Raw genomic sequence first — 14652 nt, forward strand, 5'->3', positions numbered from 1 at the left:
CCTGAGTGTCTGCGCGCGGCTGGCCGCGGCCCGGCGCTGGGACCCGCGCGGCTCCTCCTCTTGTCTCCCTCCTCCTCCGCCACCTCCCCATCCTCCTCTTCCTCTGACCCCTCCTCCCCTTCCCCCTCCTCCTTCTTCCTCCTCCTCGGGCCGGGAGAGGCCGCTGGATCTCTCGGCAGCCGCGCTCCTCCCCCTGGCCGGCCGGGGTGGAGTCAGCTGACGCCGGCGCTCCAGCCTCGCCTACCCGCGCCGCGCTCCCCAAAGTGGCTGCGAGCCGGCCGCCCACTTTCAGGGTTGGGGGACACGGAAAGTGATGCACGCCTCCTGACGCCTGGCCGAGCCACAGCCCGAGCAGCTCGCCTCTTCAACTTTCTCCCCCAGCTCTTTCTCTCCACCCTGCCCTAAGCCCTCCCCGGAGCCGCTTGGGGTGCGTGCTCTTGGCTAAGGGGGGTCAGCGGCTGTCTGGGATGGCTTCCAATTTTAATGACATAGTGAAGCAAGGGTACGTGAGGATCCGGAGCAGGCGCCTAGGGGTGAGTATCGATCCTTTGCTGTTCCGCTCGCCCGTTCAATTGTCTCTGCCCTTCGCCAGCATCCCCGGAGGTGGCAGGAGCTGGCCGGCAGCGCGTCGGTGAACCGCGCTGGGGCTTCGCAGTCCACATCCACATCTGCCGGGGCTGCCGCGGGGAGGCGGGCGTCTAGGTATGTGATGATCTATCTTTATCCCTCGGATGACTTGGCTTTCTGGTGGTGGCCACAGTAGCCACTGGAGCCCATCTAATCGACATAAATATTTCTCGGTAGCCATGGGAGTTAGAGGCGAGAAGCCTGGCGGGGGGGCCCAGCCTGCCGGATGCCCCCGGTGCCCCTCGTCCCACTCGCCGCCAACTTCACTTTTTCAGGGGACGGTGTGAGCAAGGGCAGTGACCCTCTGACCCAGGCGAGAGGTTTCTGCCAAGAGAGAGGTCTTCTTGGACCCGGCGCTGGACAGTGACTTTCCGAGGTGTTGGCAGGCGAGGTGGGCTGGCCTCTGAACAGGGCCAAGTTGGGGTAGATACCCACATCTGAATTTTCCCTTGTCCTTAACCTGGGCGGTGGATTTCCGTTGCCGGAATACCTTGTAGACCCAAGGGAACCTGATACCTGGCATAGAGCAAGCGCTTCCTAACATGAGCTGAAAGAAAGAATGAATGAATATGAGGGCACATGGGGACAGATGTTGACACCGGATGGCTCCTTTCTTAAACTCCTTCTCTGCTCAGTGTGGGGTACTTCTGAAGTCCAGCCTCTGTTTGGGTTTGATTGAAGAAATTCTCAAGGGAGAGGAGGATACTGGATTTTTTTTTTTTTTTAATACCAAACCACATCACTTCTTCTTGCTTTGTGTCCAGTATTGTGACTGCTTGGTGGATGGTGTGCACTTGGGTGAGGCAGTGGAGGCGCGATGGGGGAAGAAGAGGAAAGTTCAGTAAAGCCTGAAATACCAGGGTCCTCATGCTATGGCATGGCCTCACTAGGGGTGATAAGTTGACTCTTTTACTCTACAAACATGTCATTTGGTATCATTCTTTTATTTAGTCTTTGGACATTTATTTATTTATTTAATGTTCCAGATAATTTTACTGAAATTCAAACAGAAATTTCACAGTAGTGACATGAGCTAGGGAAGAATGCCGGGTGGGGAAAAGCATCCCTATTTATTAGAAAATCTTGCCAATTTGGCTTTTTCCTTTTTTTCCCTGCTGGGTACCATGTTTTAGCAATTACATCCTGTGTTTTGTGAATGCATAAATATATAATTAGGGAGAAATGTAATAGAACTACCCAATCTTTATTAGCTTTGCCAAAGTTTCTGCTCTGCAAATATTCTTATCAGCAAGGGTAAGCATGCTGGGGTACCTAACCAAGTCACTCCCATGTAAGGGGCAAGAAGTAACAGGAACTTTATATTTTTCATAACCTTATGGGCCAGCCAACTGTTACAATTTTGAAGGGAGCAATAACAAAAAACACCATTCTAATTTTACATTGACTCCATCATGTCAATGGAGGGAATTGGTGATAGACATTCATTCTGTTAGGGAGCATTCCAACAGAAATAGGGCATGCATTATTAATGCACAAAGTATGAATTATTCATAAGGATCAGAGTTTATGCCAAATTGTGACACATGGTGACTTATTTGAAAAACTGGTTACCATCCCTTTTGAGTTTATGGCAATTGAGATTATTTTTTTCTGTCCTATGATAACTGACACAATATAGTCCTGTGTGTGCAAACATTTATGGACAGATATTTGAAGCAGAAGGGAAGGTAATATAGTTTAGTCTGCATTTGTTTAATATTTTAGAGCATTTTGAACCAGTGAGCAGTACATTTTACTGAGATTTTTTTTTTCATTTTATCTGTGTTGATACTCAAAAATATATGAGGATATTCACTGAATTATAGTTATTGCTCATGGAGATAAAAGGTCAAAATATGATCAAACAAATCTTGCCTGGTCTTATTTGTTAACATCATTTCTTTTTTAAAAATGTGCTTTTGATATACTTTACAGAGGAGGTGGATTTCTTGTTGTCAGAATACAGTGCAAACTAAAGTTTTGTTGGAGGCTGCAAGTAATGGTGAAGGATGCTGTCGGGAAATGGCAAAAGACCCTCTGTCTAAAGTCAGGGATGTAAGTATTGCTAATTTAGGCTGCTTATAGCCCAGAATAGCATGCAGAATGTACATTCTGGGCACTTGAGTGAGTCTAGAGAGAGGGTTTCATGCCTGGCACAGAGTGGGCACTCAGTAAGTGCGCATGGCCAGACGCAATGAGGGACGTGGTGCACGCATGACCTTGTAGTTCATAACCCTCCTTGGAGCTAACGTGACAGGGACTTTACTAATGGAATCCAGACAAGCGTCTGTGGATTATAGCCATGTTTGAGAGGGCTTATAATTAAACAAGAAAACAGAATTTCATGGTAAGCAGCTGTTGTATCAAGGAATGTTCCCTCAGGTTTGGAAAAGGAGGAGACAGGAATGAGTTCTGCTTGTAGTACTTGTGAGCTCTGTGACCCTTGACTTTCCAGTTTTCTAGTTTATCTGTATAAAAAGATTCTTTACTGATGTTCTTGGGAGAATTCAGTAAGATAATATCTATGAACCAGCAATGAATGCTTAGAGCATTAATTCTGATTGTATTATTGTCTTTTAGGGTTGGTGAAGGTTATAGGAAGTATGGGTTTCCTTATTTATCTATGTAGAAGTGTTCAAAGGCATAATTTCTTATTATTTAAATTTATTTTAACTGATATATGAGAACATAAAAATTATACATATTTATGGAGTACCATGTGATATTTGGTACATGTATACATGTATAATACTAAAATCAGGGTAAACATGTCTAGCTCCTCAAACATTTTTCATTTCCTAATGGTGAAAAAAAATTAAAAAGGCATAAATATTTATGCAATTCTAGAGTTTTTCATTGGATGAAGCTTTTACAAAACACATACATACAGAGACATATATGATACATTTATATAATTAAGTGGTTTTTCAATGGAACAGGAAATATCCTAAGAACATCTCCATTTAAGTATGTCAAAGATAAATGCTCTCCTTTTACTGAGATCCTATGTGAAAGTGATAAACAAATTTGTATATATGTATATATAAGCTTACTGTTTTCTTTAAACACCAGAAAGCTTAATGAAATTCAACTCGTTTAATTTGAAAGTCTCAGTGTCTGCACATCTGCATTCCCCAGCTTCATCTGCATTGGTTTGTGGAGGTCTCAAGCTGTGCCCTGGGTACAGTATTTATTCAGGGATGTTGATGCTAATATCTGGGGAGCTGAATGGGGAGGGGAAGCAGAGATCTATAATTATCTGACCAATTCTCAGAAGACACTGAACATTTCTTCTTAGATGAGTGGTCAGGCAGGTGGTTTATGCATCATCCTGCAAAGGGCTTGTGTATTGGGTGGGTGGTATTCACATTCTTCTCTTGGTATCTTTCCTTGCAGTGGAGAAAATTTAACAGTCAATAATTGCCCTGGCTTGTCCAAAATGCAAGTCTCAGAACTTCAACTCAGACCTGTGTTCTTCATCTCTATGCACACCCTTAGCTACTTGCCTTTAAATAACCATTCTTTGCTCTTATCTACCAGGAACTTATCATCTTGGACTACTTGAATTCCACTCAGTCAAATTCTCCTTTCTACCCCGTATCTCCACTTGGACATGGAACAGATGTCTCAGACTTCATGCATGTGAACATGATTCTTTCTTCCATACCTTCTCCTAGGGTTGGCTCCGGCTCAGTCATTAGGATCACCCAAGTAAAAGCCAATCATCAATCAATCAAGCAAGCAAACCAGCAAGCCCAGGAGCCTTGCCGTCTCCTCTTACCTTGTGTCCCTGCAACAAGTCCGTTAAGAGATCTCCTGGGCTGTGTCTCTGAAGTGTATCTAGAATATAGCTCCCACTATCCTCTGCCACCACCCTGGCCAGACCCCCATCCTCTCTCCCTATGTTGTAATAACTCCTGTCTCCCTGCCTGCACCCTTATGCTTCCTAGTCTGTTCCCAAAACAGCAGCCAAAGTGATCCTTGGAAACTGTAAGGCAGATCCTGTCTCCTGAGCTGCTGAGACTCCTAAAGGCCTGGCTGACTCATCGCTTTATCTCTCTCTCTGGTCCCTCAGCTTAGAATGCTAGTTCCCATGGTCTCCCCCTGCCTCACTCTCTCACCCCACCTTCTCAAATGCCACCTTCTCAGCGAGGCCTCCCAAGCCACCCTGTCTTGTTTCTCCCCCACTTCTCTGATATCCTTAGGCTACCACTACCTTACCTATTAGTTTGTATATTTTACTTATTTATTGCTTGTGTACCCCATAGAGTAGGCGAGTCTCCCCAAGGTCTAGGATTTCTCTCTCCTTTAATCCTAGCTGTGTTTCTAGGACCTGGCATAGAGTGGGCACTTGACGAAACCACTGTTGAGACGCAGAGACTCTGACAGAAGACTGCTTTCAAAGCCCAGCTCAGTGACTGGGGGTATGACTTCTGGTGAGCTTTTAAATATGTATAAGCCCCAGACTTCTAAAAACAGGGAGACTCTTAATACCCACCTAATGCATGCTTGTTGTACAGGGCTTAACACAATGCTTGACACAATAAAAACCCAATTAGCGTTTATTACTGTGCTCACTCCTGCTACCAGTGCTGTTGGAGACAATGGTACTTACATGGTTTTTATTAGTAGTAGCTTCTATTGCAGGGATGTCTATTCTCAAAGAAATTGCTGCTTAGCAAGGGAAACAAACTTAATAACCACAAAATAATTAATGTACAAGCACAAATATTGCTCGCCACTGAAGCTGAGTATAGGAAGAGCATTAGTCTTTGTAGGAATGTTTCTGAGTGTGTGTGGTACTGAGGATTGAACCCAGGGAAGCTCTACCACTAAGCCACATTCCCAGCCCTTTTTAATTTTTTATTTCAAGACTGTAATTCACTACATTGCTTAGGGCCTCGCAGAGTTGCTGAGGCTGACCTGGAACTTGGGATCCTCCTGCCTCAGCCTCCCGAGTTGCTGGGATTAAAGGGATGCACCAGAGTACCAGGTATTTTTGGTCCTCACATAAGTGGCAGTGCACCTCATAAGGAGGTGCAGGTCTCTGGAGAGCTTCAGTTTGCGAGAACTCACCAACTTAGGAGGCATTGCTCTTAATTTGGAGCCTTTCTCTTGGGTGGCAAAGGATAGATTAGAAAGGTGGCCAGCGTCTAGGAAGAAAGATTTTCTAATCCCTCCCTTTCCCTGTTTCACCTGACCCAGTGTGCAGAACATGTTTCATATTTATTTAATGTTTTCAGATTTTCATGTTTGGGAATCTGTGCATTTTTTGTGACATAATGACAAAGTCATAACATAATATGAAAATCGTAGAGATAGAATAGAGTCATCTTGTGCCCTCATCATGTCATTTTTGTTTTGGCATCCACCACATATACATACATACTGCTCGGTAAGACACATAAAGTGCTGCTTATCTCCCCCCAGGGCAAGAGGCCAGATAGGGCATGGATGCCGAAGCTCCTCAATGTCCCCACATTTGGATAGACTTTCCTGCTGTGGGGATCCACATTAAGAAGGCCTCTCTGGCCTTCTGGCCATATCTTAGGCACCCATATGGGTGATGGGATTCATTATGCATAAATTCAGCCTTCCTCATCGTCTCTGACACTGATTTAAGCAATGAATGGCCAATTGTGTGGCTTTATGTGTTGACATAACCCAACTTACAGATAGGATAATGTCCCACATTTGCCAAGGAACCTTTTAGGATCATGTTCACTAGATCAGTAGACATATTTATTTTTTAGGCAGCCTTGTAGTTTTTATGAGGAATTATTTATCTTTGGTATTTGAAGAATTTAGTTTTCATTTGGTATCTATTTGCTATTGTTATTTTATCATTCATCAAATATTTATTGAGTGCTCACCAGTAAGACCTTGAATGAGACAGAGGCAGTCACTGCCCTCAAGAAGCTGACAGTTTCATTTTGGGCTTGTGTTTTTCACAAGAGGTTAATACATGCACAGTAGGCCAGGGTGGGCTGGAGTCCAAGTAATAGGGCCAGTACTGAAGAGGAGAGATATTTGCAGGTCTCTTCCTGATCCACTTTTGTAGAATAAGGAAGGACACATATGATTTTCTCTTACTCTAGGAATTTGATCCTAGTCAGGTGGAAAGGAAACCTTTGAAGATTTCAGCTCAGGAAGAGATTATGGTGCCTTCCTCCTGCAGCCCCCATTCCTGTGAAATTCAAAATAAAGTTGTGAGTTTCAAAATGCCACAAGATATATGTGAATGTTGGAGTTAAAATAGCTCCTTCCCAGACTGCAGATGGCTTACATTTTGGATAAGGACTTGGAAGCTGATCTTGGTGGAGCAGCCAGGGGCTGTCCTTGTCTTACTAGTGTTCTGAGCCTCCATATGTGTCCTGCATCCCAGAGAACATAAAGGCTCCGGTGAGTATTGTGCTGCAAAGTGGAGTGCTCAGCCAGGCTCCAGGGGAAGGGCCTCAGTGATCCCTGGGGTAGTGCATCATGGCCTGCATCAGATTCCCACACAGGTCTGGAATCCTGCTCCAGGTCCTCTCCAGCCACCTTTGCAAGAGGATAAGAATCCCTGTCTTATGTTTTAAAAATTCACCTTTTTATTTTTAGAGAATTGTAGGTTCAATGCATTTGTAACAAATACTAGAAAGATAGCCCATGAACTTTACTCGGCTCCCCCAGGGGTGACTTGGTACAACTTTGTAATATGGTGTCAGGACCAGCACACTGATACTGGTCAAAACACAGAACATTTCCCTCACCACAGGGTCCTTCTTGGTGTCCTTTCATAGCCCCTCTGTCCCTCCCCTGCCCTGCATAATCCTAAACGCCTGACAGCCACTAGTCTGTTTTCCAGTTTGATAATTTTGTCATTTCAAGAATGTTATGTAAATCGAACCAGATATTATGTAACCTTTGGGGATTGCCTTTTTCTCTCACAATAATTCTCTGGAGAGCCAGTCAGAGTGTGAGTTTCAGAGTTTGCTCTTTACTGCTGAGCAGTGTTCCCTGGTGTGAATGTCATACAGTTGGTCGAGCCATTCACCTGTTGAAGAACATCTGGCTGTTGTGAAGAAGGTTGATTTAAACATTTGTGCAGTTTCTGTGGGAATGTTTTCCTCCCTCTAGATGAGTGACCAAGAGTGCCCTTGCTGGCATGCGTGATAGTTACAGGTTTTGTTGTTTTAGGACACTGTTTAACTGTTGGGCCATTTGCATTCACACCCAGCAGTGCGTGTGTGCTCCAGTTTGTCTGCGTCCTCATCACCAGTTCTTGGTGTTAACTCTGCTGAGGAGTGCAGTGATGTCTCAGTGTGGTTTTAATTTGCATTTCCCTACTGGGTAGTAACGTTGAGCATCTTTTCCTGTTCTTACTTGCCATCTGTATGTACATTTCCATAAGGCATCTAGGTTGTCTTTCAACTATTGAGTTTTGAGAGTTCTTTAGATATTCTAGATGCTAATCTCTTTTCAGATTGGGATTTGCACGTACTTTCTCTGTCAGGAGCTTGCCCTTTCCAGTCTTAACATGGTCTGTCATAGAGCAAAAGTTAAAAAAAAATTTTTTTCAGTACTGGATATTGAGCTGATGGTCTCATGCATGCAAGCAGTCTGCCACTGAGTCATATCTCCAACCCCAAAGTTTTGAATTTCAATGAAGCCCAGTTTATCATCTTTTTCCTTTTTTGGATCATACTTTTAGTGTTCTTTGGCTGCTTGGGATTCCAGAGATTTTTTTTTCCTAAAAAAATTATAGTCTTCTCTTTTGCATTCAAGTCTGTCATTCATGTGAGTTCATCTACAAGGTGTATTTTAAGTTGAGGTCCATTTTTGCCTGTGAGTGTTGGGTTGCCCCAGGACCATCATTGAGAAAGATGGCTTTTCTCTTGAATGGGCTTGTGCATGTCCACTCCTGAGGTCTCTGTTCTGTTCCCTTGCCCTACACCCCTGCGTATGTGCAGCAGTATGTCTTGTGTCTGTCTGCAGCTGTGCAATAATTCTTGAATCAGGATAAACTGATTCCTCGTAGTTTCTACTGTTTTCAAAATTATTTAGCTATTGTCATTCCTTTGCCTTCAATAGAAATTTTAGAATAATATTGTTTGTAACTACTAGAAATCTTTCTGGGAGTACTGTCTCATTTTTTTAGTATATTTATAACTGAGTGAGTGCATTAGATTTTCCATGGTGGAAACAGGGTAAGTTTGGGACTCACACACTACTTTGAACTTCAACTTTGCCACTCACTGGAGAAAATTCCTTACTTTTTTCTGATCTTCAATTTCCTCAGATAAAAATGAGGATAATAATATACTTTTTGCAAAAAATAAGTGTGTCTAGCTCTTCATCTTGTGCCTGTCTCATCATAGGAACTCAATAAGTGGTCATAATATTGATTTTTATTTCTTATTGAGGCATGTGTGTTGTGTTATGTGAAAGAGCCATGAATTAGTATAAAATAATCCACTCACATCCCACCAGAAAAGCCACATCTTTGCTAATGACCCATAATATCACTTCTTCCTCTTATATCAACTTCAGTGATATATTATTTTATAACACTGGGTTTATTTAGGGGAAAAAAAACAAGGGTTGAATACATTAGCCAAAAGAGCAGAGCTTTGGTTAAAATGCTGGCCACGATGTTTATACCTATTAACCTTAACAGTGTGGTCCAGATGTGAGAATCACAGGTCTGGAGAGAGTTTTAGGGCATTCCACAGCACTGAATCACAAAATGAAAATAAGTGTTAGTTATTATCCAGTGCATCTCAAAGAGTTCACGGCTAGTCAGCCTTTTAAGAGAGAGAGCCATCCTTAGGTACAAAGTCATTAGATTAACAATATTTCATGACATCCATTAACTTTATACTATGCTAAATTTTACATTTACCTTCAAGCAAAGCTGTTACTGTTTAAGGTAAGAATTTATTGCTCTCTTTAAAATAAGCTTATTTAATTTAAAAGGTGAGGCAGTTTGGTGGATAATTAATTTATAGTGTAGGTATTACCAAGAACGGACAAAAATCAAGGTATGTGGATTTGGCAGATACAGTGCAAATCCAGGAGGTGGCCTATGCATGATGGAAGTTTAGGAAACTCAGCACTATTGTTCTTAACCTTTAAAACTATATTTTCTAAAAAATGTCTTCACTTATAGCTGCCATGTGGCTTTATTTTATACAAAATATCTTAAAAATTATGCCCTACGTGGAAAAAAAGTCCTATTTGCCTGTCTTTCATAGAACTTCCCTCTGTCACAGTAGGTGTGGGTGTCACCACCATCCTAAGCCTGTGCACACTTATCTGGAGGTGCCCAAGCCCCTCACTCAGCTATCTCATTCAGCTACGTCATGCTTATGACAGTGACTAGCTGAAGGACAAACTAGAATGTCTTAGGAAAAGACTAACTCAAATTAAAACACTAGCATTGAGTTCAAAGCTTTTACTTAATACCAGGTTCATTGGTTAGCAGAGAATTTAAACTCTTCATATATATATTGTATCATCTTAACATCATATGTTCATTAATAATATACATTTATTTCAAAACCTACGAGAAAGCCTATACCCCTGACTCCCCTGGCAGGCTGACTCTCATAGGAACAGTTTCTTGGTTTTCAGAACTCTCTTTACCAATTTGCAGACGTTCTGGCTAATGTACCAAAGAACTACTTTTTGAGTCTGGGCTGTTTTCTGTCAGCTGTGGCCCCAGGTCCTGATGTTATCTTGAAATTAATATAGCCTCCATCACATCATTCTTGATTTGGATGATATGAGGTATGGTGAGAAGTGAGGGGCATTCCTATGGAGCTTGTCCCTTGGAAGGCTTAGTTGGTTCAATCCTCTGCTCTTTCTCACTCACTCTGGTATCTGGATTCTGGCCTCACAACAACCTGCTCTGACCCCCACACTCTATTATGTGCCCCACATTCCTCTAGAACCTCACACTGATTTAGTCTATGCATAGGATTTAAATTAATGTTCTTATTTTGTGCTAGGTATTTCTGTTTCCTTCTCCCCCTCCCGCTACACACAGCACATGTGTTGGTTAATTTCTTCCACTAGGATATAGTTTATGAGACCAGTTCATTGCTATCTCCCCAGCTCTCAGCCCCTAGAAAATGCTCAAAGTTGATTGATTGAATGAATGAATGGTTTTACTTCAGGTCAGAATAATAGAATGAAATGTTCTGATGCAAGAAGACAAATAGAAATCTGCCTTTATCCCTCCTAATTATGTTGTAGATTTTCTTATAATACATAGAACGTCCTAGAATTTTTCATAATTGCTGTTTAATATGTTATCTGCAAATTCAGTATCAGAGAGTAAAACAACGTTGAAGGTTTGGATTGATACTCTTAAAATTAAATATCAGAGAATGAAACAAATGTTTGGATTGAAACTATTAAAATTAAATTTTATTTGACTTTTATATAGATAAATGTGTGTTCTTGTACAAAATCTGAAGATTCAAAGTTTATACACTGGACAGTAAGTTTTCCTCTTGTTTTTGTCCTCTAGTACCATCTAACTCTCTTTTGTCAAAATACCATTGTGAATAGTCCCTTCCAGAATAATCTATACATCTAGAATTTCATGGGTGTGAGCATGTGTTTGTGTGTGTATGTGTTTGTGTGTACAGTTGTATGTGTGCCATGGATTCTGCTGAAACACATTTTCTTATTTAGTGTTATGCCATGCTTTTTATTAATAGGATAGGATTGTAGTGTATATCCCTATTTTATATAGTATTTGCTCATTTATTCATTCTATCTTCTTTCCTTCTTTTAAACTGTATTATAAAATATGTGTGTGGAATATGTGTTCCATTTTAAGGATCATGAAACTGAGAGACTTAAGATGTCGAGGTCTGGGTCAGGTCACAAAATACTCTATGTAGCAGGGTCTAGATTTGAATCTAAGTCGCATCTCTTTTGTGGAGCACTGGGGTAATTCATTTGGTTTTTCTCTGTTACAAACAGTGCTGCAGACCTGTCCTGCTTCCCCAGTGAGAGTCCATAGGTGAGCGAATTCTCAGAAGTAGGTCTTATTGTCCAAGGGGTTTTGCTTATATGAATGTGGCCATGGTGGTGTCCTCCCACAGTGCGTGAGCCAGCCGTGTCCTGCCCTGGCCACTGTGTGCTTGGAGAGCTTTGCAGTGCTTTCCCCTCTGCTAGCTGAGAAACGGATCCCTCTGTGATAGCCTTTCTGAAGAGTGACACTGAGTTTCTGGCTATGTTATGATTAGAGTCTTTTCAGCTTTGCAGCCTTTTTTTTTTTTTTTCCTTTTTAAGAAATGGTATTTAGCCAACTTAAAAAGTAGGTATTAAGTAAACATATAAATCATGATTACTTTATGAAAACAAAAAAGTACCTTCTTGGAAAAAGGCTGTTGTGAAATCATTCATATAGAAAATGAAATAAATTGTAAGTTAATTGTGACTACATCTGTTTTATTCTAAAAATAGAATATGAGATCTGAAATTCTGATAAGTATTTATTGGGTGAAAAGATTTATTCTTTCATTGGCTCAAATAGATGTCTATCGATTAATGCCGCCCAGCCTGTCTTTTCATTGGCCTGATCGATCTTGTCAAATGCTTCAGGTGAGCCTAGCTGGGCCACAGGGTGGGGGGTGGTGGGAGGTGACACAGATCTCTTTATTGGTAGCTAGACACGATCTCTGAATATTGCCTTTGTTGTCCCTGGAGTCTCTGAGTTCCTGCCCCATTAGCTCTTTTCAGTGCTCCAGAAACAAGCTCTTTCCCTTGGTGTCTGCACCTCTCATGCTTTGCTATGTCTGCAGAGTGCTTGTGGCTGGCTCCAACCTCATGATGCCTCCCTAGAGGTCTATTTGACCACTAGGCCCAATCTGGTCTCCCCCAGTCTTTAACTCCATGTGGGTCATCTCCTCACAGCTGCTCATTTCTTTGTTGCCTGCTTCATCTTCTTACCTCCAAGCACCAGAGACTAAGTGTATGTTTTGTTTTGCTCATGGCCCAATTTGCAGTGACTAGCATAATGTCCAAGTGCATAGTAGGTGCTCAGCAAATATTGCAGTCAATGAATGAGAACCTGAAATAACATCATTCCTGTTCCATGATGAACCAGACAGGAAACCCCAGCATGGAGCACGCGGATTTGCAGATCCCAAGAGGCTCCAAGGGATTTGTGGAGTTCTATTGTCTAATTTGTTTGTAGGCTTTTGATAGCAGGCACACCACAGTCCCCAGGGCAGGCCAGACAGCACAGGAGAGGAACCTGGCTAGAACAAGGAGGAACTGATTTTCAGCCCTGTCCTGCTTCTTGTCATCAGCTGGGACCAGAGCATGTCACTGAACCGCTTTCACCCATCTTCTGTGGCAGCTGGATGAGGTATAAAGGCCTGACTGCCCTCCCTTCCCACCTGTCTGCCCCTGCGCCAGAGGTGTCACTGTGGGTGTGGAGTGCATGCCTGAGTACATGGGACGTTTGTTGGTGGCCTCAGGCTGGCTCCCCAGCACCCCCTCGGCTTCCTGAGTGCAAGACACAAGAGAAACCTTGGATCGCTCTCCAGAACTGGTGAGTATCAGACCAAAACAAGAGCTAAAAACCTTCGGTTTACTTATTTTGGATTCCCTAAGTGACCTTATTTGAGAAAAAGGCAGAATTTAATTTCCTAGAATAAAAGAGAGAAAGAGAGAGGGAGGGAGGGAGGGAATGAGCAGGGAGGGGGGAGAGAAAGGCATATTCTATCTAAAACAAAGGATGACATACACACACTCATACCCATCCATATATATAGATAACTACAATAAGTTGGACATTTATGTGTATATATACTTGCTAATTAATATTTTACATCACATGTCCATGGTAAAAAAAAATAGAACAATGCAAAAAAGGGTCAATGAAGAGGATATTTCCTTCCTTCCACAGATTCATTTCATTTCCCAAGATGGCCATGCTTAGCAGATTCTTCCACATCTGCAGAGATTTTATGCACAGACATATGTAAATGTGCATGTGCTATGTGTGTACATATATCATTTGTTCTACATCTTTGTGTTCATATTATATATTGTCTGTCCCTTTTCTTTTACTTTATGTTGGAACACATTCCAAAAATTTTTATGGATGCTCAGTATTTGCTTATTTGTTTATGCCATGATTTATTTAATTAATGCATGAATAATAGGCATATTAAGATAATTTCCTGTTTTTGCTGTTTAAACAATGAAGCGGGGACAGGCTTGGGCATGTGTTTTTGTATACTTGGTACTGTATTTCTAAGATAAACCCTGAAAAGGAAGTTGCTCTTACAAAGTCATGCACTTACAGTTTTCATAAACCAGAGTTCCTCTTGGAGGCTATGCAGGTACAGTGGGGCCAGGAGAGCTTGTGAGTATTTATTGTACCTGGTTCTAGCTCAGAGTATGTGTGTGCGTGTGTGCGTCTGTGCGCGCGTGAGTGTGCAAGCACACTGGAGCACATGCATGGATATTAGTTCAACTTTTAAAGATGTATTTATCCCTCCATTCCTTGGCTCCGACCCTCACTTGTGAGTCTATTCTGCATGTGGCAGATTGATCACTTTAAAAATTCAGCCTCATCCTGCCTGCCTGTGCTTGAACTCTCCAGTGACTTACCCTCACTCATGCTCAAGATGTTGCCCTGTGGACCCCACTGGCCTGGCGGGCCGTGTGTCCTACCACACTCCCCAGCATCAGGCAGGAGCAGAATCCACCGCCCTTTGATCCTGCAGTTGCGCAACTCTTTCCTTTGCTCTCCCTCATGTGTTTTTTCATTTACTGGAAATGTCTTCCCCTTCTCTTTGCTTCCCTGATTGCCTCTCATCATCTGGGAGGTCACTAATATGCTGCTGCTTTTCCTGACACCATCCCCCATCTAAACTGTGGAGGGGACCCTTGCCCACGTCCTGCGCAGGTGGTGGAATTTGGGTTTCTTCTGCGTTTAACCAGCTGGCTGAGAAATAGAGAAAACGTCAAAGAAACCACAGGATGAGGAAGTAATTTTAGAAAGTGTGTGTT

General features: G+C 42.4%; 1 protein-coding gene across 2 annotated transcripts in view; it reads left to right on the forward strand.

Moving 5' to 3' along the window:
* Positions 1–127: 127 nt before the first annotated feature.
* The window catches only part of Dok5 (docking protein 5), a 149049-nt gene continuing 134524 nt past the window's right edge, over positions 128–14652 (forward strand). The window contains exon 1 of one of the 2 annotated variants that reach the window (XM_015479780.2): positions 128–533. In XM_015479780.2, the coding sequence (XP_015335266.1) occupies positions 468–533 (66 nt within the window). In that variant the 5' untranslated portion in view covers positions 128–467. Of the gene's footprint in view, positions 534–570; positions 703–14652 lie in introns of those variants that run through there. The other variant, XM_048810862.1, reaches the window with a different exon arrangement.

This window comes from Marmota marmota, unplaced genomic scaffold, assembly GCF_001458135.2.
Source record: "Marmota marmota marmota unplaced genomic scaffold, marMar, whole genome shotgun sequence".
Classification (NCBI taxonomy): Eukaryota; Metazoa; Chordata; class Mammalia; order Rodentia; family Sciuridae; genus Marmota; species Marmota marmota.